The following is a 26,826-nucleotide window of genomic DNA, read 5'->3' as shown; positions in this document are numbered from 1 at the left end:
GTTGTATAGAGGCAGAAGTGTGTTCAATGTTTCTGGATGCATATTCCTGATCATTGCATACATTATGCGGTCGCCACCTGGTGCTGAGTTGCCGCAGGAACTGAGAGCAGCCTGCAGCTCAGCGAGACTAAACGGACGGTTATAAGGTTCATCTGCTGCGCATTTTCGTTCAAGGCGCTCTCGCTCTATGCGTTCCTTAAATTTTAGGAAAGTTGGCGCATAGTGTGATGCACTAGAAATATTTTGAAAATGCTTGCCCAGGAAATCTGCCTGATCTTTCATGGTGTCGCCTTGATCGTTTACTAAAGGAAGCGGTTGTGTTTCCCTGCCCTTTATACTGTTTACCCTGTTCCATACCTTACCCTAATCCTTGTACGAATTTATACTACATATGTACCTTTCCCAGCTTTCTCGCTTAGCATGTCGTCGTGTTCTCCTGCCCTGTGATTTTGCCTTCTTGAATTCAATTAGATTCTCCGCATTTGGTGATCGACGAAGCCTGCCCCATGCCCTATTCTGCCTCTTTCGCGCTTCTTTACAATCTTCGTTCCACCACGGGACACGTCTTTTGGATGAGAGACCGTTTGTTTGTGGTATACACTTTTGCGCTGCGTCGATAATAAAATGAGTAAAATATGATACGGCATCATCTATAGTATAGTATTCTAAAAAGTCCCGCGGTAAATAAGTACATTCTTGAAAACTTTTCCAATCGGCTGAGGCTAATTTTCATCGAGGGACATGCGGTGGAGAATCATACTGTGTAGTTAGGTTTAGAGTGACCGGGAAGTGATCACTTCCAAAAGGATTCTTGATGACATCCCATTTCAGGTGAGACAGAAGACTAGCAGTACCAATTGCTAAGTCTATAGATGAGTATGTGTTGTGATGCACACTGTAATAAGTCGGCTCCTTCTTATTAAATAGGGATGCACCGGATGTCAGAAGAAAATCTTCTATCAGCCGACCTCTCGCGTCACAACGGGAATCTCCCCAAAGGGTGTTGTGGGCATTAAAATCACCCACGAGTACGTAGGGTTCCGGAAGCTGATTTATGAGGTTGTAGAAGTCTGTTTTGGAAAGGTGATAGTTTGGGGGTATGTAAATGGAGCAAACAGTAACCAAGTTATTAAAAAGAACTCCTCGCACTGATACTGCTTCGAGGGGTGTCTGTAGGGCTACATGATGACAAGCTATAGACTTGTCTACGACAATTGCTACGCCACCGCACGACGCGTTAGCCTCGTCACGGTCTTTTCTGAAGATGGAGTAGTTACGAAGAAAGTTTGTTTGTGTGCTTTTCAGATGAGTCTCTTGAACACACAGCACCTTTGGATTATGTTTATGTAGGAGTTCCTTGACATCATCTAGATTGTGAAGAAGACCCCTGACATTCCAATATAATATTTGTGTATCCATAGTGAAAGTGTATGGTGATGTGTGTTCAAGAGAGGAAAACTATGTTATCCCACAGGAACCTTGCCAGGCCCTGTGATGCGGGATTTGCCTTTTTTGGGCAGCTCCTGAGAGCTTCGCCGATCTTTCAGCGTCCGAGACGCCGATACACTTGATGTATCCATCGCCTCCATAGAGGCGCTGGATGCCCGTTCGCAGTGTACGTTCGCGGGTGTTTCGGGCTTCTCTGTGCGAACAGAGGCCCTAGAAGTCGTGGAGCCCGCAGGTCCGGTGGACTGCTGGCTCTTGCTGGGTTGCGGAACAGCACTAGCTGATCCCGCAGTGGGGGCGAGTGGCGCTACCGTCGGTCCACTTTACGTGGTCCTAACGGCCGCCGAGAACCGTTGTGGCACTGCCCCCTGCCGTGCCACGTCGGAGAAAGAAGGCCCCACAAACGAGAGGCGTTTTCTAGCTTCTTTGAAGGAAATATTTTCTTCTACTTTGAGCGTGATAATTTCTTTTTCTTTTTTCCATAAGGGACAAGAGCGAGAGTATGCCGGGTGTTCACCGTCACAATTTGCACAGTGGGGAGGATCATTGCAATTATCTGCAGGGTGCTCATGTGATGCGCACTTTGCACAGGTGGTACGGCCCCTGCAGCTCTGAGAGCCGTGACCGAATCTTTGGCACTTAAAACAGCGTCGGGGGTTTGGAATGTATGGTCTTACATTTATTTTCATGTAGCCGGTTTCGATTTGTTCAGGGAGTGTGCTCGTACAAAAGGTAAGTATGAGGTGTTTTGTCGGAATTTCTTTGTCGTCACGTCGGATCTTAATTCGCTGTACATTCGTAACGTGTTGCTCTTTCCAGCCTTCTAGGAGCTCTGTCTCAGTCAGTTCCAGCAGGTCCTGATCTGATACTACCCCTCGTGTACTATTCAATGAACGATGAGGACTTACAGAGATTTGGGTGTCGCCAAGCGAGATGAGCTTTTGCAGATTTTCATGCTGAGCTTTATCACGGACTTCAAGGAGAATGTCACCACTGGCCATTTTCGTGACTTTGTATCCTGCACCTAGGGTCTCAGTTAGGCATTTCGCGACAACGAAAGGTGATACAGTTCTTACGGTCTTGTCGGGGGTTTCGCTGTGAATCACGTGGAAACGTGGAAAAATTTCAGTGGGCTTATTAAAAAAGTTGAAACATTCTTCGGTGCGCCCTCTTTTTGTGAGAGGGCGATCAGGAAGCCTGGGGAAAGAAGAAGCCATAAAAATTGGAGTAATTTCAGCAGTGGTGTCAGCCACCCACCATGGAGCCCAACAAGGGGACGTGACAGGCCTTGTAAATAAACGAGGCCTGCCATCGCCAGCTGTACACAACCACTATAACCAAATATGATATAACCGAGCTTGGTTATTTCACACAAGGTTAACCCTAGCTGCCAGAAGGATCAGAAATTCAGAAGTGAGAAGAAGACAGGAAAGCTGGAAAGCGAGAGAAAGACGAAGGCTGGAGGGAGAGAGAGACAGGAAAAGGCAACTACTGATTTCCCCCGGGTGGGTCAGTCCGGGGGTGCCGTCTACGTGAAGCAGAGGCCAAAGAGGTGTGTTGCTTCCGCCGGGGGGCCTTAAAGGTCCGAACACCCAGCATCGGCTCAACCCCCAGGATCCCCCTTTCCCCGGACACGGCTAAGCCACGCACGGTTAAACGCGGGAGGGTCCAACCCTCGTGTGCTCGGGTACGTGGTGTCGCAACACACCAAACGCCTGCTGACGCAGACGCCCCTGCGGGGGCCGGTAGAGAATTGGGGAACGTTGGGTTGAGACGTTGTACACACGGAGTTCAGACCCATGTTCTCAAATTCCTGTCTGGCTACAGCCTGAATTATCGCAATAGTGGTCACTGGCAGATCGGGAGGCGTCGCGGCGAAAGCTGGCAGACAGGCGGCCTCGAGCTCGTGGCGAACAATACGGGTGACGTCGTCACAGGTGGTAGCCTGACGTGGTCAACCCTCACATGTCGACGTAGCAGCAGTGTTGGGTAGCCGCGTGATGTGGTGTGTGATACGGCAGCTCTTAGCCTGTTCAAGGTGACGGCATTCTTTAATGATGGCGTCGATTGTTGAGACGTTGCCGAAAACAAGCAAATTGAAAGCATCGTCGGTGATGCCTTTTAGGACATGTGACACTTTATCAGCTTCAGACATAGCGTCGTCAGCTTTTCGCCATAGAGCCAAGACGTCGAGGATGTATGAAACGTACGGCTCTGTAGATGTCTGAACACAAGACGCAAGAGCCTTTCTCACGGCAACCTTGTGGCCAATGGGGTCACCGAACAGTTCCCTGAGCTTTTCTTTGAAATTGTCCCAACTGGTTATCTCGTCGTCATGCGTCTGGTGCCACACACGTGGGGTGCCGCCGAGATAAAAGATGACATTGGTGAGCATAATGGTTGGGTCCCACCTGTTATTAGCGCTGGCATGTTCATATAGCTTGATCCATTCGTCAACGTCCTGTCCCTCCAGGCCAGAGAACACACCAGGGTCGCGATGTTGGGCAACCGTGACGACGGGAGCAGTCAGACAAGCCGAAGCCGTTGCAGAGGTGGTCTCATCACTGGGAGGCATGGTGACAAGCTCGATGTACCGACTACTACGGAGTTCCGTGGCGAGGACAGGGATCACTCACCTCCACCAGAATGTTACGTGTAGAGAGATACAGATGGAAGAGGCTATTTACAAGCTATTTACACTGGACTGAGCACCAGAGGCCAGAGCACCAGGCCGACATTTTTCTTGCGCCAAGGGCACACACCCACTTCGCCGTTGTTCTCGTGGCGGCTTGTCTCTCGGGTATCTACCGATAATATCGTAATAATATAGTTACCCCACGTTACCTTTTTTTCTGTTGGGAGATTTCAACCTTCCAAACATCTCATGGCACAGTGGTACCACCACTACCACAAAAAATTCTTCGGAATGCGCACAGTTTATTGGTGTTTGTTCCAATTTCAACCTCGCACAACTTGATGAACCTACTCGTACTACTGCAGCTTCCGCTAATATCCTTGATCTCATTTTTACTACTACACCTGATCTGGTTTCCAAACTTACTTATATCCCTGGTTTAGGTGACCACTTGATTATTCATTTCCCTTTGCGTGCCCATGTTTCTACTAAAAAGAGCTTTAAGGTTGTTCGCGATTACAAGCATGCCGATACGGCTTCTATCACGGCAGAAATGGAACAATTCAAAGCTGCTTACATCTCCGGTTTTGACGAACGCTCAGTTGAGGATAACTGGCAACTTTTCAAAAATAAACTACTATCTTTAACTGACAGTTATATACCTCAACGAAAGATACCCTCAAACACTAGATCGCCATGGTTCAACAACTCTCTTAAACGTGTGCACAACAAAAAGAAACGGTTATTCCGCCGGGCCAAGCAAACAAATCTCCCCGCTCATTGGTCAACGTACTGCCAAGTGAAAACTGAGTACATCCAAATGTCTAGTAACGCTAAAACTACCTTCTTGAATGTTACACTGTCCTCGTTTCTTCAAACGAGCCCACGCAAGTTTTGGAGTGTTGTTAATGGCACTAAAACAAACGTTATACATTTAACTTACCCTGATGGCACCAGTGTTCCACCTAATCAATGTTGCAGCGATTTGAATGACGCGTTTGTCTCTTTCCTCAATGCCAACATTATTGTAAATTTACCGAGTGCACCAAGTTCAAACTTCCCTCTGATGGATCCCATAATAATTGACTGGGTTGGTATTAGCCGGCTAATCAATAATCTGCAGATTTCTTCTGCCAGTGGGCCTGATAGTATTAATTCAAAAATATTGAAATGCACTGAGGTGTTTTCATAAAATTTTTGCTCAGTCGTTGCAGTATTCTTCGCTGCCGCGTGACTGGAAGAAAGGAAAGGTGGTTCCAGTCCCAAAGTCAGGCAATGCGCATGCTCCCAAGAACTACCGTCCCATTTCATTGACAAGCATCCCATGCAAACTTTCAGAACACATCATTTACTTTCACTTTGTTGTATTTTTGGAAACCAATTCATTCTTTCATTCCTGTCAACATGGCTTCAGAAAAATGTACTGGTGCGAAACCCAACTAACTTGCTTTACTAATGATCTTTTTGCTGCATCTGACAATAACTTTGACGTTGACTGTATTTTCTTGGACTATGCTAAGGCCTTTGATACCGTAAGGCACGATCTACTAAACCTTAAACTTGATCAGCTTAACATTGCTCCTTTAGTATTAGCCTGGATTAAAGACTTCCTTTCCAACTGAACTCGGTAAGTAAGTGCCAATAACGCTTCCTCTGCTTTTTCATCGGTTACATCAGGGGTCCCGCAGGGATCCAACCTCCGGCCTCTGCTCTTTCTAATATATATTTCTAATATATCTCCCTGACTGCGTGAAATCGTGTTCAATTAACCTATTTTCCGATGACTGCGTAATATATCATAAGATTAGTGACCCCGCCGATTCCACTAAACTAGAACAAGACCTTAACAATTTATCTATACGGTGCAATGCGTGGAACATGAAACTAAAAGTAAATAAATGTAAATATATGCGCATATCACGCCGCTCTAACAATACTGACACACGCATGTACTTTCTGAATAGCGCTCCTCTCTGTCAAGTTAATTTTTACAAGTATCTCGGCCTTTACATCACTCACGATCTATCATGGCACAAGCATGTTGAATTTATAACTTCTAACACTAATCGCACGCTAGGCTATCTACGCAGAAACTTTTACGCCATTCCTGCATCTTTAAAACTGACGCTCTACAAAACACCTGTTTGATCAAAATTATAATATGCCTCGGCCATCTGGGATCCCCCTCAAGTATCACTAACCCTCTCCCTCGAAGCCATTCAGAGCCGTGCTTCCCGCTTTATTGGATCTGATTACTCTCGTTATGCTAGCATAACACACATAAAGCAAACCCTTAACATACTGGAACTTTCAGTACATCGTGCATACAGTCGCCTCTGCCTTTTCCACAAGATTTACCACAACCCGGTATTAAAAGAAAAACTTCTTACTCCTCCTTCCTACTTTTCATCCCGCAACGATCACTTTCATAAAGTTTTCGTGCCATTTTGTCGTTCGAGCGCGTACTATCACTCTTTTTTACCTCGCACCTGCAATGACTGGAACCACCTCCCCACATCGGTTGCTACTATTATAGACTCATCGAGGTTCAAGACTGCTGCTTTCCATGCCATCTAACAAATATTTTATTAATTTATCTGCAATCTTTTTCCGTGCATATGTACCACTCCTTTCTGTGGCATCTACGGGCCTTGAAAGTATTTAAAGAAAAATTAAATAAATAAATAAATAACAGGAGAGCAAAACACAAAAGGACATTTTTCAAAAAAACAAAGTCCAAAATAACAGAGTCCAAAAAAATAAAGTCCAAAGGTCAGCTACGCAAAGTGCCAAAGTTCGTTAGCACTGGTATAACGGCTTAAGTCGCACAACATGGACTAATTCAGGTCGTGAGCAGCACCGCTATGATAGCGAAATGCCATCTCGTACGACCTCATAATTGAGTACATTGCTAGCATATCGACGAAGGTCTTATTCAGGCACTCTGTAAGACCATTCATCTGCGGGTGGTAGGCAGTTGTCCTAATGTGGCTTGTCCAACTGTATTTCAGAATGGCTTGGGTGAGCACCACTGTAAAAGCCGTTCCCCTGTTGGTGGTGAGGACTTCTGGGGCGCCATGTCACAGCAGGATGTTCTCGACGAAGAACTTCGCCATTTCGGCTGCACTACCTTTCGGCAGAGCTTTTGTTTCAGCGAAGCGGGTGAGGTAGTCCATCGCCATGACGCTCCAGTTATTTCTGGATGTTGACGTCGCAAAGAGACCAAACAAATCTATCTCGATGTGCTGAAATGGTCAGCAAGGAGGCTTGATCGGCTGTAGTAATCCAGATGGCCTTGTCGGTGGTGTCTTGCGTCAGTGACTATCAGCATGTCTTGGCGTAACAGGCGATGTCGGCGGTCAGGCACGGCCAGTGATACCTTTTCTCTACCCTCGATGGCATCCGGGGGAATCCGGGATGTCTAGCAGTCGCTATGTCATGTAAGGCGTGCGGTAGTTCTGGATGCAGGGTTGAGGGGGGAACAAGAAAGTAGTTGGCGTGGACTGGTAGAAAGTTCTTCTTTACAAGTAGGTTGTTCTGAAGCAAAAACAAAAAAATCCTTGCTTAAATAACCTAGGCACACCGTCTTTTTCGCTCCAGGTCTGCTCGTTGCTGTTCAGCGAAGTCGTCCACGCTTATCCCGAGGAACGTGTTGTCATCCTCCTTGTCTTGCGGCGGCAGGACAATGACGGCGTGTGATAGGCATCAGAGTGTTTTCGTCCAGACTTGTAGATTACATTTATGTGATATTCTTGCAGTCTGAGGCTTCACTGCACCAGCCATCCTGAAGGGTCCTTAAGGGTCCTTTAAGTTAGCTAGCCAACACAACATGTGATGGTCGCTGACAACTTTGAAGGGCCTGCCATATAGGTAAGGGCGGAATTTCACTGTAATGCAAATAATGGCAAGGCATTCCTTTTCGACCGTAGAATAATTGCCGTCCACTTTTGACAGTGACCAGCCAGCTTAAGCTATCACCTGTTCAAGTGTATCTTTCTTCTGGATTAGCACGGCACTGAGGCCTAGGCTACTGGTGTCAGTGTGCATTTCTGGGCCCGTATTCTGAAATGCTCGCCTTCCACTAAGCTACTGCCTTGGCCACGCCTCCGCAAACGGCATGCGTGGATTGGCTGTTTTAGTAAAACTGGAAAATAAACAGTACCATCTAGTAGTTCAGACCTACGTTATTGAATAGACATGTATTGACTAGACAAACATGTCTTTTGGCATTCGGCTTGTGGTGGAGTGTAGTAGGTATGAGAGGTGGTAGTTTATAGTAGTCTTTATGGTGGTGTCTTACATGCGTCATTTTGTGGCGATATTTGTTGATTCCTTTAAAATAAAACATTTCACACTTCCTTTCTCAATTTATTTTACCTGAAGCAGCTGTAGCCTACCATAGTTAGTGCACAGAACCCGTATTGCAGCCACTACACTCGAAAACAACACACCCGAGCCACACTCGCACGGTGTGCCCTCTCATACGATGTGAAGCATTCAGAGCGCGTGTTGCTAGTGCACGCTGGTGTCACAGGTAAGCAACCGCTTGATTTATTGAACATGACTATCATGGCGGCAGAACTACTGTGGAAGACGAAAGTTTCAGAATATGTATCAGCGTCCTCGTCGAAGTGCACAAGCACCGGTGGCAACTGCGTGCGTCGTTTGAGTTCTTGAAATGCGTCGGTCTGCAGCATTTCCCCTTTGAATTCGACATCACACTTAGTTAGATGCGTCAGCGGCTCAACGATGCGCGAAAAGTCCTTGAAAAAGGGCCTGTAGTAGGAACACATGCCAAGGAATATACGCACTGCCTTCTTGTCGATCGGCTGCTGGAACTTTGCGATGGCAGCTGTCTTCTGCGGGTCGGGCCGAACTCCAGATTTGCTTGTGACCTGGCCCAGGAACAGAAGCTCATCGTAAGCGAAGTGGCCCTTCTCCGTCACCAGGATGAGCCCTGATGCCTTGATGGCCTGTAGTACTGTTGAAAGCCGCCTAAGGTGATTGTCGAAATTTCTGCCAAAAACGACAACATCATCCAAGTAAACAAGACAGGTCCGCCACTTTAATCCTGCTAACACCGTGCCCATGATTTGCTGCAACGTTGCAGGCGCCGAACACAGACTGAATGGCATGACCTTGAACTCATAGAGGCCGCCTGGCGTGATGAAGGCGGTCTTTTCGCGATCTCTCTCGTCGACTTCTATTTCCCAGTAGCCAGACTTGAGATCCATCAACAAGAAGTATTTAGCATTGCAGAGCCGATTCCATGCATCGTCTACCCATGGGAGGGGGTAAACGTCCTTCTTAGTGATCTCGTTCAGTCAACGATAATCGACGCAAAAACATAAGGTTCCGTCCTTTTTCTTCACCAAGACAACAGGAAATGCCCACGGGCTTTTTCACGGCTATATGATGTCGTCACGCAGTATTTCGACTTGTCTTAAAGCTGCACATTCTCGTGTTGTAATTTGGTAAGAGCTCTGGAAGAGTGGCCAAGTGCACTCTCTGGTTATTATGCGATGCTTTGCGGCTGGTGTTTGTTGAATCCTCAATGACGTCGAAAAGCAGTCTTTGTATCGTTGGAAAAGACTTCTGAGCTGTTGCTGCTTACTCATGGGGAGATTTGGATTTATGTTGAAGTCTGGTTTGGAAACTATGGTCGTCGAGGTAGATGCGGCAGAAACCGAGAGGACAAACACATTGCTGGTTTTCACAACTTCCTAGATTTGACGTAGTGGTTCTGCGGAAACTCGCAAGGTGGAGAGAAGTAATGAATAAAGGGAAAATCAGACATCCACCCGTATGTAGCAATTGCTACAAAGGAAACCCATACCGGTTCCTCGAAAGAAACGTTTCATAGTTGAAGAAAAAAAAAAACAGGACCAGCACCAGGAGGAATTTTTCTTCAACTATGAAGCATTTCTTTCGAGGAACCGGTATGGGTTTCCTTTGTAGAATTGCTACGTACGGGTGGATGTCTGATTTTCCCTTTATTCATAACTTCCTAGATGCACACGATTGTCGTGATCTTGTTGATGTGCTTGAACTCCTGGCTGAAGTTGGTTAGCACCACTTCCACCTTTCCCTCTGTGCAGTTGAGCGATCCCTCTTGTGATGCAAATTTCACAGTGGAGCAGTAGACGCTAGTCACCCTCGATGATGCCTTCTACGTCTGCGGGTGTTTTGGTGCTGACTGAAATAACTACGCTGGAGCGAGGCGGGATGCTCACCTGATCTTCGAGCACACTCAAGGCGAGGTGACGACGAGAGCTCTCCAGCGCTATCACTTGATCTTCCAACAGTGTCATCAACTTCCAACTTCAAGTCGATGATTGTGCCACGTTAGTTCAGGAAGCCTATGCCGTGAATGACTTCTTCGGAACACTGTTGCAGGATAACGAAGGTGGCAGGGTAAGTCCGGTCATGAACGGCCATTCTTGCAGTGCAGATTCCATATGGGGTGTCCTCCAGCGGTCAGAATTTGAGGGCCTTCCCATGCAGCCTTAACTTTCATCAACTGGGCGGTGATGGTTCCACCCATGATGGCGCAATCGGCTCCTGTGTCCACTAATGCGGTGATCGCATGGCCGTCGAGAAGCACGTCAAGGTCGGTGATTCTTTGTCTTGCGTTGCAGTTAGGTCTTGGCCTTGGATCACGGCTGCGTCGCGTTGACATGACCTGTGGGTGGTATGAGGTGTCGTCAGGTCATCTTTCGTGAGCGTATTCTTTGCTTGCAGACTTCGTTGGGATGACAGCGTCTCGTTAAAGGGAAGGTTACTATGAAGCCAAGTTAAAGTGATAAAGCAATGCTCTAAAATGTCTAAGGTGTCAATATAATCGCGAACAGAGCTTTAGTAACCGAGAAATTGAGGTAAATGCATGACATGATTTGAGACCCCCCAGCGACATTCTGGTACTAGCCCGATGACGAAGGCACTCCTCATCATAATTTATGTCATTAGTACTGAACTACTCGTATTAAAAAGATCATTTCATTAGGTTATAAGACGGAAGAAAATGCTCCTTGTCTACTTCTGTTCGATTCTGAGAAAAAATGACATTTTGACGTTACCCTTCAGTAGTATGGGTGGTCGAAAGGTTTCGTTTTTGCTCGACTCTGTGCAGTGCATGCTTCGGAGATTCAGTTGGTTCGTTATCGCATCGTGCTACGCTGGTTCTGCTGGCTCACGAAACTTGCATTTGGAACAAGCAGCGAGAATGCCACGTCCATGTGATGTCGCGGGATGCACAAACGGTCCACGGAACTTGGCCAAGGGCAGTTGCAGCGGCGAATCCGTTACTTATCACTGTGTGCCAACGAGTGAACCTCTCTGTTTAAAGTGGTCTTGTGCCGTACCTATGCCACAGCGCGTTGGCAGAGGTGAAAAATCGTATAGTGTGCTCGCTGCACTTTCGTACAGAGGATTACGAGTTCAACGCCGACTTACTGAAGTCGTGTGGAGTGCCTTTCAAAGCAATCTTTTCCCGTAGCACTGTTCCGCCGGTCTTGCGTGCATTCTCCGAAGCGAAAGAACAACTGCAGGTCAAAGACGCGCGGTGAATGCGGCATTTGGTTTTCACGAAGGAAAAGCTACAAACGAGCGAACATGTACAGCCATGACATACAGTTGCCGTCGTAGTAATATGCAACAACACCGACAGCACGAGCCCTCAGCAGCAGGTCACGTTCATCAGTACTTAAATCGCTGAAGTCGAGCCCAGCATCGCGAGCCAATGTGTCGTTGTCGGGTTCGTCCTTTGCAATGAGTGTCAAAAAGTTGGCGTCATAAAATAAAGAACCAGCTTATCGTTGCGCGCTTTCCCTTCCACTAGCCACCATAGTTCCGCTTTCGTGCTCCTGTCGGCTCTGTCTCAGCTGTTTCTGGCCGCGTGTTTGCGTTTTGCACAGAAAAGCTGTAGCGCCGTCTGCGGGCGCCGTTTTACTCACCGACAGCACAATGTCCTTATGAGAACATGACGTCACCACTCTTCAATCGGAAGGCGGGCGATTCGAACTGCACTAGAGGCACGCGGACGCTTCAGAACGTATTTTTTCGTTAAATAAGTATCTTCTTCGTATGAAACAAGCATTTCGAGGTTTCTGGGATGGTATTTCAACAGTCCACATTGACTTATTATTAACCTTCAGTGTCCCTTTAACCCTATCAGGGTCAATGACTTAAATATACAGCACTGCGAACAAGTCCAAAACGGTCGATGCCGTATATTTACAGCGCCGTCTGTATGTTTAAAAAGCATGCCAATTTCCTAATTTTTTCTTTCCTGGCCTGTGCTGCCACTATGTGAGAATACAGGGAATTTTTTTCTCACACCTCTCTGTCTCGGTTTTCGTTGTATGGTTTGTTTTAGAGCTAGTTTGCTCCGACATGTCTATATGCAACCGCTCGCACATTAGCTAGGTTGGCATAGGTGGGCATAGGTGGGCGGGCGGCAGTTTGGGTTTTGTTCTGTGAGCCATTTCGGCTTCTTGCGCTCACAAAACTGACGCCTATCTCGTTACTAATCGCTCAAAGTGCGGCCGCCTGTTTCTCGCTCATTTAGTGCTCACAGGGCACTACCTCAAGCGCCATTTATGCCAATCGACAAATCGCAAATAGAATCAGCAACACCTTAGACTTCTGTCAAGCAAAGGACCAGGCAGGATTCCGTAAAGGATACTCAACAATAGACCATATTCACACTATCAATCAGGTCATAGAGAAATGTGCGGAATATAACCAACCCTTATATATAGCTTTCATTGATTACGAGAAAGCGTTTGATTCTGTCCAAACCTCAGCAGTCATGGAGGCATTACGGAATCAGGGTGTAGACAAGCTGTATGTAAAAATACTGAAAGATATCTATAGAGGCTCCACAGCCACCGCAGTCCTCCATAAAGAAAGCAACAAAATCCCAGTAAAGAAAGGCATCAGGCAGGCAGATGCGATCTCTCCAATGCTATTTACAGCGTGTTTACAGGAGGTATTCAGAGACCTGGATTGGGAAGAATTGGGGATAAATGTGAATGGAGAATACCTTAGTAACTCGCGATTCGCTGATGATATTGCCTTGCTTAGTAACTCAGGGGACCAATTGCAAAGCATGCTCACTGACCTGGGGAGGCAAAGCAGAAGAGTGGGTCTAAAAATTAATATGCAGAAAACTAAAGTAACGTTTAACAGTCTCGGAAGAGAACAGCAATTTACAATAGGTAGCGAAACACTGGAAGTGCTAAGGGAATACATCTACTTAGGGCAGGTAGTGACGGCGGATCCGGATCATGAGACGGAAATAATCAGAAGAATAAGAATGGGCTGGGGTGCGTTTGGCAGGTATTCTCAGATCATGAACAGCAGGTTGCCATTATCCCTCAAGAGAAAAGTGTTAATAGCTGTGTCTTACCAGTACTCACCGATGGGGCAGAAACCTGGAGACTTACGAAACGGGTTCTACTTAAATTGAGGACGACGCAACGAGCTATGGAAAGAAGAATGATGCATGTAACGTTAAGGGATAAGAAAAGAGCAGATTGGGTGAGGGAACAAACGCGAGTCAATGACATCTTAGTTGAAAAGAAGAAAAAGAAATGGGCATGGGCAGGACATATAATGAGGAGGGAACATAACCAATGGTCATTAAGGGTTACGGACTGGATTCCAAGGGAAGGGAAGCGTAGCAGGGAGCGCCAGAAAGTTAGGTGGGCGGATGAGATTAAAAAGTTTGCAGGGACAACATGGCCACAATTAGTGCATGACCGAGGTTGTTGGAGAAGTATGGGAGAGGCCTTCCCTGCAGTGGGCGTAACCAGGCTGATGATGATGATGATGATGATGATGATGATGATGATGATGATGATGATCCTAGATGACCCGTTCCTTCTGAGGAGCTGAAGTGAAGTTGTGCCGACTTCAGAACAAGGAACTTCGAACCATGTGAATGCGCTTTCAATGGACGTGGAAGACTTGTATTATGCGATTCAGCATGAGGAAGTGCTCCGCACCATCAGGAACAAGGCGGAAGACTTCGGTAAAGTTAAGTTCTGTTGTGCAACCGGAGTGAATAGTGACCAGTTTCTAGAACTTTTGAACTTTTACCTTCAATCCACCGTCGTTAGTTTCGAAAACCAACAGTATCTACAATGCAAGGGTATTTGCATTGGATCGTTGCTAGCTCCCATTCTATTGGATATCTTTCTTAGCACCTCTCACAAATGTGTAAATAGCATTCTGGTTCAGTTGTGCACTCCTACCATACTGAGGTACGTCAGTGACTACTTGGTGGTTGTTAACACGGTACCAGGATCAAGGCTAGATGACACTGCAGAATCAGTAATTAACATGTCTAGAAATGCATCGGTGGCTCATAACTTCACCTGCGAAAGGGCAAGTGATAATTGCATTCGTTTCCTGCACCTGAATCACACTTTATTGAACACGGATGTTTGTTTGGAATAAAAGCCAACATTTTACAAGCAGCTGATATCATATGACAGTGCCCACTCCAAGTTAGTAAAAACAGCAGTTGCAACAACTTGTCTAAAGGAAGCTCTACATAAATCTTGCATCCACAAAGTATAAAGCAGCTTTAACAACCAGGTTACAAGGCTGCTCCTGGCCGGTTTCCCTTCTTATTTAGTTTCTAGCATCTGTGATAAGCTTCTTCAAAAGCTCAAACAGGTAAGAGAAGGAACTAACAAAGAAAAGCCAGATGACAGGAAGCGAGTACAAGTGATTCCTTACTGGCACAGGGTGTCCCACAGCCTCAAGAAGGCTGTGCAAAGGCACAGTATTATTATTGTCTTTAGCACACCATGTAAATTGGCCAAGATATGCCCTATGCTGACCAAAGCAAAACTAGAACCATGCTCTAAGAAACATGCAGCCCACTACATGGAATGCAATAAAAATAGAGAAGGATGTAGGATTGGGCTTGTTGGTAAAACATGCTTTAAAGTTTGAAAAACAATGCAAGGGCAGCAGAGGGGACAGAAGAGAGAACCGAGCGATAACTTCCAACAGTTTATTTTCTTTTCAGAAAGCATAGCAAGTTTTATAGCCACACATTAGCATATCAACCATGCACAGAACACCGCAACACCACGACAAAGCTATACAAAATTCAACGTGGCATTGATAGCTCGAACGCGACAGAGGGGGTTATGACACACCCATCTTTTAAACATATAATTTTTCATTCTTTTAAACACAGAATTTTTCCCTCTTCGATTATTTCACGCGTGACACGATCACTGTGTTTTGAAATGATGCTAAATTTTTTGCATCTTGGTTTACATCCATACATGCAGCAGTGGGCAGAAAGCCAACCCTGCTTAGCGTGGTCAACAATGTACATGTGCTCTTTTAGTCTTTGATTAATGCAGTGGGCCGTCTGTCCGATGTAATATCTACCACAGGAAAGGGGGATCCTACACCACGTTGTTTGTGCAATCTACGGATGTATTCTTGTGTGTGATAAGGCAACCTCGTTTGGGCCAAGATACTGGGACGGTTATTTTGTACAGGTTGCCTAATTTTGCAGGAGTAGAGAAGACCACTTTGAGGTTAACACGCTGAGCGACCTTTTTCAGATTGTGTGAGATTCTATGCATGTATGGAATTGCCCCAATTTTTTTGTCCATCCCGAGTTGCTCCATCTGGATTTTCATTCACCACGGATGAATAGCTGCACAGCAGGCCTTCAGCAACAGAGACTTGGGCCCAAACAATGAAATGTTCCTTTCCTTCGACCGCTTCCTAACCTTACGTGAGGCCTCTTAACAGCGAAGGACCAATGGAGGAAGCATGCGTGCTCTGAAAGCTCCCTTCGCCCGTCCTCACGTAAGGAATGGTTGCCGCATGCCTGGGTTCAAGAGCATCTTTTAAAAGGTTTATGCGAGCATCATTATCAAATTAAAAGATTATCGTTACATCGTTTTTAAATTGAAATGCGAATACAGAGATGTGGGCATCCTTTCTTCCTAGTTTTGTTTACTAAACGTAAAAAAGTACCCCATTATAGCGCAGAACTTGATATGCTCCAGCAATGCTGGCACGCCGGCGGCGTCCAACGCCTAGCAATGCCTAGGAGTGCTACCCATGCCAAACGTGCGACTGAAACAAACATGCCTGGCAAGATGTACTGTGCACGCGCTTCTCTACAGGTGGGCGACAGGGCACACGTGCAAGCAAACGTCACATGGCTAAGCAGTGAGGAGAAGTGCTCATTCAGGATCAAGAGTGGCATAAGGATGCACGAAGGTAGCTTAGGCTGAGGAAGCACCAAGAATGCCTTCACTGAGGACCCCTCAGTAAGGAAACATTCAGAGTGACATAGGGTGGCCTTACCAGACTGAAGGCTTCGTTACTGAGGTAAGGAAGATTTCACTGTTTGGCCCTTCTACAAGAGATTAATAGCCTGCCGAAGTTAACCATTTGGACTGCTCCCGAAAGCTGTCGATCATTTTATTTTCGCAGGAGTTTCTTAAGGCATTTTTGAAACATGAGCTAATAATGCGTTTTATAAATTTCGAGTGCGCGGAGTTGAATGGAAGAAGTGGCTTGTTGCCACGTGGGCAGTATATCCAACAAGAACGGTTTTCGTGCAAAAATAGTTTAAAGTCTAGGAACCTTGTTATACTATTCTCAGTAAATTCATGGGTTAGTTCTAGTGGGTTAAAACATTTGCGCGCTGTGTCCAGAACTAAAAGAGCATCAGACTTGTACGAACTGCCATCACTGTCAAGAAAAATTAGAAAGCCCTACACATATATAAAAGCAGCTAAGACGTTAGTGTTGATGAAAGCATCCGACAAAGATCTGTCAAGTTTTGCTAAAAACAAGTCACTTAATATGGGAGCAATGCATGATCCAATGCAAATACCTTCTTTTTGAAGGTAAGGTTTACTATCCCAATGGATGTAGACCGTAGATAAAAGCTAAGTAATTCTAAAAAAAACCACTGACACTGATACCATACTGAGTCTGCTAATTTGAAGGGCCAAATTCATCAATGCAGTGAATTAGTAAAACATGTGGTATAGAATAATGAAGGTCCTTAATGTCAACTGAAAAGGCAAATAGGTTTTCACTGCATTGTGAGCTGACAAATTGCTGGATTGTGCCAGAGTTTTTTACAACAAATGGATCATCAACTTTTAAACAATTTAGGTTTTTCTGTAAGAGTGACACATTTTTGCCAGGTGGGATTTTCTGAAACGATAAGCCTAAAAGCCATGTCAGCTTTATGAGTTTCTGCAGTGAATAAAACTTGAAGATAAAAATTTTTTGAGTTGGACAGGCCCTTTAGAAAAGATTCCGAGGTTTAACCTGCAACAAATGCCGTTGGCTTTGGTTCTGATCTTCTTCTAGTGAACACCGTGTTGTGACAATCAAAAAAGGAAGAAAACACACATTGCGCCTTATCATGATACAGCTTAACAGACATGACTGCAAAGGCACCCACCCTCTTTGTCTGCAGAGAGCGCACACAGGAATGTTCATTTAGAAAACAAGTGACACGTTTTACCAGGAGTTTTGAAAAACTTGGCTTACAGCGGCTCAGGACGTCAGGACGTCTATGCATCGCTCATGCTCGTGCTCAGAAGCATGCCGAGAGACTTGCCCGACGGTAACGAGGAGCGCCAGCGGGGAATGCTGCGGTTCAACTGCAAACTTAGGTCCCAGAGAAAGCACGACAGTGACGGGCAGGGGTAAGTCAAGTTTTCTGGCTTATGAAGCAAGCACTTGGGCAACTGCTGTCTCATAGGCACAAGATTACGAAGCTGAAGAAGTTGGGTCTTCCAGAGGAACTCGGTAGATTGTGAAACAGCTGGACGAAGTTCTCGAGGCTTCCTCACAGCCTCAGCAGGACGGCTGGGGACGTGTAGACGAGCACACACGTACTCATTGCACAACCGTGCTTGCCTCTGGATTTCAGCCTTCAGGACTTTGCAGGCTCTCGTCCCGTGTACTTGAGAAGGAGTGAAGCCACCGAAAAGTTGCCGAACGTCGTCAGGAAGCACTTTTTTCGAAACACAAAAGGAAAGCATGCATGCTCTGCAGGTGGCAACTGCAATGATATTGTTGATAGCATGTGGGTGAAGTGATAGGCATTGAGAAGGGCCCATTGTACGAGAAATGTAATTAAGAAGGGTGTAGGATTGGGCTTGTTGGTAAAACGTGCTTTAAAGTTTGAATAACAGCACAAGGACAGCAGAGGGGACAAAAGAGGGAACAGAGCGCTAACTTCTGCCTGCATGTGTGGATGTAAGCCAAGATACAAAAAAGGTAGCATCATTGCAAAACACAGTGATCGTGTCACGCATGAAATAATCGAAGCAGGAAAAAATCTGTTTAAAAGATGGGTGTGTCAGCACCCCCTCTGTCCCACTAACTGACAAGGAGGTCAAATACCTCAGGCTATCGATGTCACGTTGAATTTTCTATGGCTTTGTCACGGTGTCGTGGTGTTCTGTGCATGGTTGGTATGCTAATGTGCGGCTATAAAACTTGCTTCGCTTTCAGTAAAAAAAAGAAACTGTTGGAAGTTAGCTCTCTATTCTCTTTTCTGCCGCCTCGGCTGTTCTTGCACTGTTATTCAAACTTTAAAGCAATAGAAATGTTGTATATGATATATCCCCGAGTTGCAACCAGGTTTATATTGGTCAAACGGGACTGTGTTACAAGGAAAGAGCATGAGAGTGCTATTAGGCCATAAATAACACTACGCGGGGTCATCTGGCTGAACATTGTAAATGTCACAAATGCCGTCTGTATCTTCGTGACACCAAGCCTCTGGCACGTTCTGGAGATAGACTAGAAAGGAAGATATCAGAAGCATTTTACATTGCTATGGCCGAGGGCATGTGCATTAGCTGCCCATCAGTGGCCCTTGCCAAAAAAGAGATTCTTTATTCATCTTTATTCTTTATTCATCAATTACCCCGCAGCGCCCGAAGGCGTTACAGCAGGGGGGTTACAACATGGAATAAAATACACCTTCGTTCACACAATGCACTTGCTTTTCAGTCAGCCTATTCCACTGTTTAATTGTTCGAACAAAAAATGAGTTGGCATACACGTTCGTCTTGGCATGATACTCGAGGATTTTGCAACTATGATCAGTTCGTTTTGAGATGTAATGAGGTTTCTGTAGGTAAATTTCCCTATTAATTCCTGTTTTATTGTAGTAAATCGAATATAGAAATTTTAATCTCAGTTTATTGCGGCGGGCAGAGAGTGATTCCCATCCTAGCTCAGCCTTCATTGCAGTGCAGCTCTCCTTTCTTCCGTACCGCCCCAAGACAAACCTGGCAGCACGGTTTTGTATTTTTTCCAGAGCGGCAATGAAGGTTACCTCGTGGGGGTCCCACACAACACAGCCATATTCTAAGAGTGGTCGAACACAAGTTGTATATGCCATACGTTTTAAATTCGCATGTGAACATCGCAGGTTTCTCTGAATAAAATTCAAAGCTTTACCAGCTTTGGCTATGATACTGTCTACCTGTGGTTTCCCCGAACATTCAGAGGACAGTAGCACACCTAAATACTTATACGTACTGTCTTGCTTCAGTAGTACGTTGTTCAGATGATACCGTGACTGAATTGGTTTCTTCTTTTTAGTAAATGAGAGATGTACACACTTTGTTATGTTCAAAGTCATTTTCCATTTAGTACACCAATCATGAATGATTGATAAGTCGTTCTGAAGTTCTATTGTATCATTGTGATGGGAAATTTTTTTGTACACAATACAGTCATCCGCAAACAACCGTATAGAAGATGAAATTCCGGCAGAGATATCATTAATGTACACCAAAAATAATAACGGACCCAGAACGGAGCCCTGTGGGACTCCTGACGTAACATTTGAATATTCGGAGCATTTTCCATTCAGTATTACACATTGCCTTCTTTGGGAAAGGTAACATTCAATCCATTTAAAAAATGCGATAGAGAGGTCTTGACATCACGGTGGTGCTATTCGTTTTTTCCATCTTACAAACCCTGTTTCTTCAAATAAAATTTAGTTGGAAGTTAATGCCTGTCGGTTGTACATGTTCTTCTTTTAGTTCGCGTCTTTGTAACACTGTTTTTTCTTCAAGTATGTTACACCAACTCACCCACATCACACTCCTGCTGCTTATACAACCACTTTTCAGCGGTCTTATTTTTTTCGTACAGCCAAAGACCAGAACGATCTTCCTATACAAATTGCCATGATCACCGACCATCTTCTCTTGAAAGACTACATCATTATAGAGGATACCGAATGATGTATGATGATTGATTACTGCCATCGTAATACCCTCCCCCCATAGAATGCCCTCAGGCATTTTAGGTATGAATGAAATAAATAAAAGATAATCGAGAACTCTGCCTAGCTTTGTATAGGCTCAAGGGTTAATCCATCTAACCGAACTGTTTTGGGCCAGGTAAGGCTGGACCTGAATCTTTTGGGCCTGGGTGGTGTGCATAGGCCAGATTTGAAATTACCAGGCTGGGCTCGGACGGTCCAACGCATGGCACTTTTGGGCTGTGGCACCTCCCCCCCCCCCCCCCCCTGCCGCCAAAAAAAGAAAAGGCCGTACAGTGCTCTAGCGTGCACTGACTGTTCTATGCATCCTGTGGCATAACAGCGTCCTATGTGAACAACATGTTTGATGCTTATCTATGCCGTTTTTTGCCCAAAAATGTCACTAGTGGTGCAGCCTTTGATAGGCTGATGTGCATTTTGGCCACAAGAGACCTTATCACCTGGCTGCAGTGCAGAGCCAACATAAGGACTGTACCACAGCTGTAACGAAACGTGTCCAGTACAATCTGCCAATTAGTGGCCCAGAAAAAGGTGTTGGTCATCATCCGCCAGCAACGAGAATGGCTCTTGGTTTGCCCATTGATGCTTCAGCTGTCCACACCAAAGTATGAACAGCAATGTTAATATCTTGCAAAGCCTACCAAAGTGTGGGTGTGGCATGCACTTGCTTATTTAAATCTAAACAGGAAAGTTCCTTTTATTTGCACTGCTACGTAAATGGATAAAGGCAAGGTCCGATTCGTGGCCCCTCATGAAAGCGTTAAATGCCATTTGCAAAAACCAGTTGCGGAACCGCCATTATAAACACACCGACTTGGTAATAGCCTTAAATGTTCTCCCCCCCCCCCTCGAAGTTACAACAGTGAGGACACCAAGGGGTTGAATTTCTTTTGACAGTTATAACCCATGTGAAACAGACAGGCAATAAAGCCAGCAAAAGCATAGGGGAAATATTAGTAAGAAACAAAGTTACTACACCAGACCCACTTGCACATACAATGCCCTAACATAATGGCCACTGCATGACACTGCGCCTGTAAGGAGCATAAACAAACACAGACTTGTGGATTATTGGAACGCCCACACCACTTTTCCAGATAGTACTCAAGGAATGCATCAGCTTCCAATAAGTTTCGAGGGCCCTCGCAGCACTGTCTCAAGTTCACGGCCCTTTTAAGCAGGTGTATAAACACTGCAACCTCTCACTACACGTGGTAAACATGCATAGCAACACCTACCTTCTCCTTGGTCTTGGTGATGAATCCAAGGCGCTGCTCTACGTCTGCAATGCAATGGTGCAAAAAATTAGTGACAAACCAACACCATTGCATAGTGGCTCAGCAGCAATTTCATCTATACTGCAATCATACAGGCAACAACAGCACTGTTCTACACATATGACGGATAAAATCAAGTTGAGTTGCATCACATCAGGCACATACAAGCAATGAGTTTGTTCCCATTGCGTTTGCATTAGGTACTGCAGCCTGGTAGGGATTAGCCAAATAATGTTTATAAAAATAACACGTCCAGTTAACATTAACAAAATCCAGACAGCCAATTTCAAGAAGGCATTTATTCTACCATGCTCGTACAATGTACCATGCCACCTAAAAAAAGATGGAGACATGGCATTGGTGCACTGTTTTGCATTCCACGCAAGTTAAAGAAAAGGAGGCTCACTGAAAGGTGTGGCGTAGTTGTGGTATCCTGTGTTGGCTTCTGGTTTCGGTTTTGGATCGTTTAGATCAGGGCGCCACTCAGCGCCACACGCTGTAAGTTGCCTGCTGCATTTCCCCTCGCAGAAATAAAATAATTCTTTGCCTGGTCCCCGACTTGAGTAGACCGGCTCTTTTTCTGCAGTGCTGCGCACCCCTGCCGTTTAAGCCTCATGCTGTAGGTCCTCTGTCCGGTCGCCCCGTCGAAGCTACAACAAACTGACGATGAGGTAAACCGTTTACTCTTTTCCTACGTGCCCTGGCAGTTCTACTCCTGCTTTTATCCTGCTTCGCACATGCAAGACGCTACGTCTACTTCTGCTCCGTCCACCTCGACTCCCCCGCCTTTGTTCTCAGTGCCCAGCATGGCGTTCGCACCCCCCATGCCACCTTTCCTTGCATTACCCGGTACTCCTTCGGTACCGTGGCTCACATGGAAATGTTCTCTTTGCACGTTTCTCCAGGCAACCAGATGCGAGGCACTACAAGACAACAGGAAGAAAGCCATTTTACTCAGTAACTTCGGCTTCGAGGGGCAGCGTCTCTACTACAACCTCGCGTCGCAAACAGCCCAGATGGCTACTACATTCGAAGACATTCTTCGCATCTTCAACCAGCACTATGAAGAAAGCACCAATCCCCTGGTGCAGTGCATTATCTTCCGAGACAGGAAGCAACTACCTGGGAAACCTTCCAGGACTTTGTCACCGGGCTACAAAGGCTGGCGCCTGCCTGTGCATTCGGCGCTTGGCACAACGAGTCCCTTCGTGACCAAACTCTGCAAGGCGTCGCATCAGCAAGAATATGAGAAAGGCTACTCTACAAAGGATCGTCCCTAACACTCAAGAAAGCCGAGCAAATTGGACGAAGCGTACAGCAAGTTGACAAGGAACTTCAAGCCTTCAACAGCTCGTCTGTTCAGCGCGTCGAGATGGCGTCGCTAGCCATCAACTTCCTCGCCCGGATGCGCAAGATGGCGGTTCCTGCCACCCTTCTCCCTCGACCCGGCGCCTTCAAGATGGCGCTCAATGGCATGGTGGACAGTTGCATCCTCGGGAGGCCGGCCAATGTGACGCCCGGCCCGAACTCCGTGAAGCCAGTCGAGACATCGCAGTCCATTGCTACCAATGTGGTTCACCTCATCACATCGCATCCGATCCAGCCTGTCGGGCAAAGCACGGTACCTGCCGTGCGTGTGAAAAAGTGGGACATTACGCATCCGTTTGCAGTTCGAGGAACCGAACACAGCGAGTCTCCTGCTTGAACGCAGCATGTTTCCATCAGCGCTGACACAGACTTAGCCACTACAGTCCCGTTTGTGCTTACGATTCAGGCACCGAATTTCTGTCCGGCAACAATTCAAGCCGAAGTCCTCATTGCAAATACTACACCCAAATTGCTCGTGGACGCAGGAGCTGCGGTGTTGCTGATGAACAGTTTCCTATAGTACAAAGAACATTTCAAGGTTTTTCCATTATCTCCTTTGAGTTTTCGACTCAAGAATTATTTGCAGCAAGAAATTCTGCATTCAGGACGTTTCTCCGTGTTCGTCAGGTACCGCAACAAGGCTGCAGTAGTGACATTTCCCGTCACGGACCAAGGCACTTCTCTTCTGGGCTTAGACGCCATTCAAGCTTTGGGCATTGACATTCAAGGGTCTTTGCTCACATGTCAACAAGTATCAGGACATCCAACTAACCCAAGCATCCAGCTTCCGTTTCTTCCACACAATGCTCCAGCAGAGTTCGCCCATCTGTTCTCAGGACAATTGGGACTAGTAAAGGGCTTCGTCCACGACGTTCGTCTCCGAGCTTCAGCGCAACCAGTCTCAGCGAAACTGCGCCCTCTACCTCTGGTTCTCCGGGAGCAAGTCTCAGACAAGCTGCAACGCCTGTAATCAGCTGATGTCATCGAACAAGTCACTGTGTCCGAGTGGATTTCTTCGCTCATCGTCGTTCGGAAGAAGGACAATTTCATTCGACTTTGCGTCGATCTTCAAGACCCAAACAAGGCTATCATCATCGACGCCTTTCCGCTACCGAGGGCTGACGAACTGTTGCGTCGACTTGCTGGTGCTACTGTCTTTAGTAAGTTGGACTTGCAGTCCGCTTATCAAGTTTTATTGTCCGAGAAAAGCCATGAGCTTACTACTTTTATCCCTCATGACAGTCTTTTTCACTTCAAGCGTGTGTGTTTCGGTTTGGCATCTGCGCCATCTGCTTTCCAGCAGGTCATGTAATCTGTTTTAAAAGACTGTCCAGGCACCTTGTGCTACCTTGATGATGTTCTTGTACGGGGTCACGCTCAACGTGACCACGACAGAAATTTGCGAATCGTCCTAAGAAACTCCTAAGGCAAGGACAAGCCTTTGTCTGGGATCGAAATACTGAATACAGCTTTCAGGCGATTAAAGGCGTACGTGCATCCTGCCCGGTGGTATGCATGTTTCAACCGCGTCTTCCTATTATGTCACAGTTGATGCTTCTGACGTTGGCATAGGAGCCGTCCTACAGCAAATATGCGGAAATGAGCGCTTTACAGTAGCTTTTGCTCCTCTAACGTTATCTTCCGCAGAACAATGGTACTCCATAAGCAAACGGGAAGCATTGGCATGTCTGTTTGCGTGTGAACACTAGCATGTTTACTTGTGGGGTCGACAGTTCACTCTACGAACTGATCCCCAAGCTCCAGTCCCATTGCTATATTAAAAGGGTCCAGGGCAGTGACCATTAGGAATTGCAAGGTGGAATGCAAGATTGCTACATTACAATTTAACCATTGAGTACAGTAAAGGTGACCAAAATGTCATTGCGGATGCATTGTTACGCCTACCTGTCCCTCCCGAATATGAACCAGCACTAGATGAGGAAATAGTGTCTTTAGTTTCGTCTTGTAAGACAAAATAGTAAAAGGATGGAGAACTGTGGCGGACTTTCCGCCAGAGTTACAGGCATATGCTGCTGTACAGTCCGAATTGTCCTACATAGATAATCTGCTTCTCCGAGGTGAACGTATCGTTCCTCCTGCTTCCTTGTGTCAGACACTCCGGTCTGTTGCTAATGAAGGTCACTTAGGCATCACGAAAAACAAGCTCAGATTGAGAGGCATCTACTGGTGGCCTCACATGAATAGGCAAGTTGAGGAATTTGTTGGAAACTGCTTTGTGTGCCAACAAGCAGATAAATCTGCCAAACCATCTTTTGCTCCATTACAACCTGTCGAATGGCCGTTAAGACCATGGAAAAGGTTAGCCATAGACATAATAGGCCCTCTTGATCGTGCTCCACAGTATGCACGCTTTGCATTGGTCATGGTTGACTATCATTCCAAGTGGCCCGAAGTTGCTTTTATACCTTCCGTCACATTCGAAGCCATCATCATATTCAGTAGAGAAGGATTTCCTGATGCTATAGTGTCCGACAATGGACCACAGTTTGTTTCTGCACAGTTCGAAAACTTCCTGAAGGAAAGAGGCATTAAGCATTTCTTGTCTTCTCTAGACTATCCACAGGCCAATGACCAGGTAGACAGATTTAACCATGTCCTTAAAGAGTTCATACAGATTGCTATTTTGGAACAGCAAGACCTCAGGCTTGCGGTCTTAGAATACTTAGCAATTTATAGGTTTACTCGACATATGACTACCGGTGTGTCTCCAGCTATGCTGCTCCATAGTCGACAACCACGAACTCGCCTGGACGTCGCAAACATGCCTCCAATTCATCCTGAATTCGCTTCTCCAAAGTTGCGCCAGGAAGTGCCGAGTAGAGTACGTGAAAAACAGGAAAATACTGAAAAGTATGTGGATAGTCATCACGCAACCAAATGTCCTCAGTTTCAGCCAAGCGATCTGGTTAGGGTACATACTTCACGGAAATCTGGTCCTAAATACTCCGGTCCGTTCAAGATTTATCACAAAGTAGGTCGAAGTACTTTCCAGCTTGAAAATTGCAAGCGTTCGAATGCACCTAAGCTGATGAAGTACTCGGTACGTAAGGGTGAAACAACAAATAAAAGGAGTCATTTCAATGAACACATCCTTTGACGATAGTTTTCCACCTTTTCTTCCAGTTCCTAATGGTGCCTGTTTTCCTGCGGCAGCCACGTCTTTGAAACCGCCCGTTTCACCACCGCCATTGGATTCACCCCGCGCAGAAAAGTCTCCTGAACGTCGGCACGACACTCCACACCAAGACACTGCTCCTGAAAACACTCAGGACACTGATGCACCTTCCAGTCCCTGTACGAGTAACACTTGTGCTGTTCCTCCTCTACAACCTGAACAAGTCCTCCGTAGTTCTACATGTCATAGACAACGTCCAGTATGGTTTAAGGATTATGTTTCCAAGTAGTTTTCTGCCTTGGTTTATTGTCTACAGAGGTTTCAACCTCCCATGCAAATTCGGCTCTTAATGCCAAAAGTTTTCCTTACATGTTTGTTAGGTAAATAGTACACAAGTAGTATCCTTCAGATGGGGGGATTTCCGGCAGCATAAAGGGTGCAATGCGAGCGCTGTACTTACTGCTATACTGCAGATTTATCAGTGGGTCCTGGTGGTAGGAACACTCTTCTTGATTTCTTAGCAACCCCGAAGAAGGGATACCATGCATTTCTTGTACGTTGCATTTCTTGCAGCATAAGCCTGTAGTATGCACATTTTCACTACGGTAATAGCCGCCATACAAATTTGTTTTTCATGCCA

General features: G+C 46.0%; 1 protein-coding gene across 3 annotated transcripts in view; it reads right to left on the bottom strand.

The window, feature by feature from the left end:
- The window catches only part of LOC135896097 (26S proteasome non-ATPase regulatory subunit 13-like), a 313,623-nt gene that overhangs the window by 210,514 nt on the left and 76,283 nt on the right, over positions 1–26,826 (bottom strand). For all 3 annotated transcript variants that reach the window (XM_065424436.2, XM_065424435.2, XM_065424434.2), the window contains exon 5: positions 21,644–21,687. In XM_065424436.2, coding sequence (XP_065280508.1) covers positions 21,644–21,687 — 44 coding nt within the window. The remainder of the gene's footprint in view (positions 1–21,643; positions 21,688–26,826) is intronic.

The sequence above is a fragment of the Dermacentor albipictus genome, chromosome 6 (genome assembly GCF_038994185.2).
Source record: "Dermacentor albipictus isolate Rhodes 1998 colony chromosome 6, USDA_Dalb.pri_finalv2, whole genome shotgun sequence".
NCBI lineage: Eukaryota > Metazoa > Arthropoda > Arachnida > Ixodida > Ixodidae > Dermacentor > Dermacentor albipictus.
This window is presented reverse-complemented; position numbering and strand designations above follow the sequence as displayed.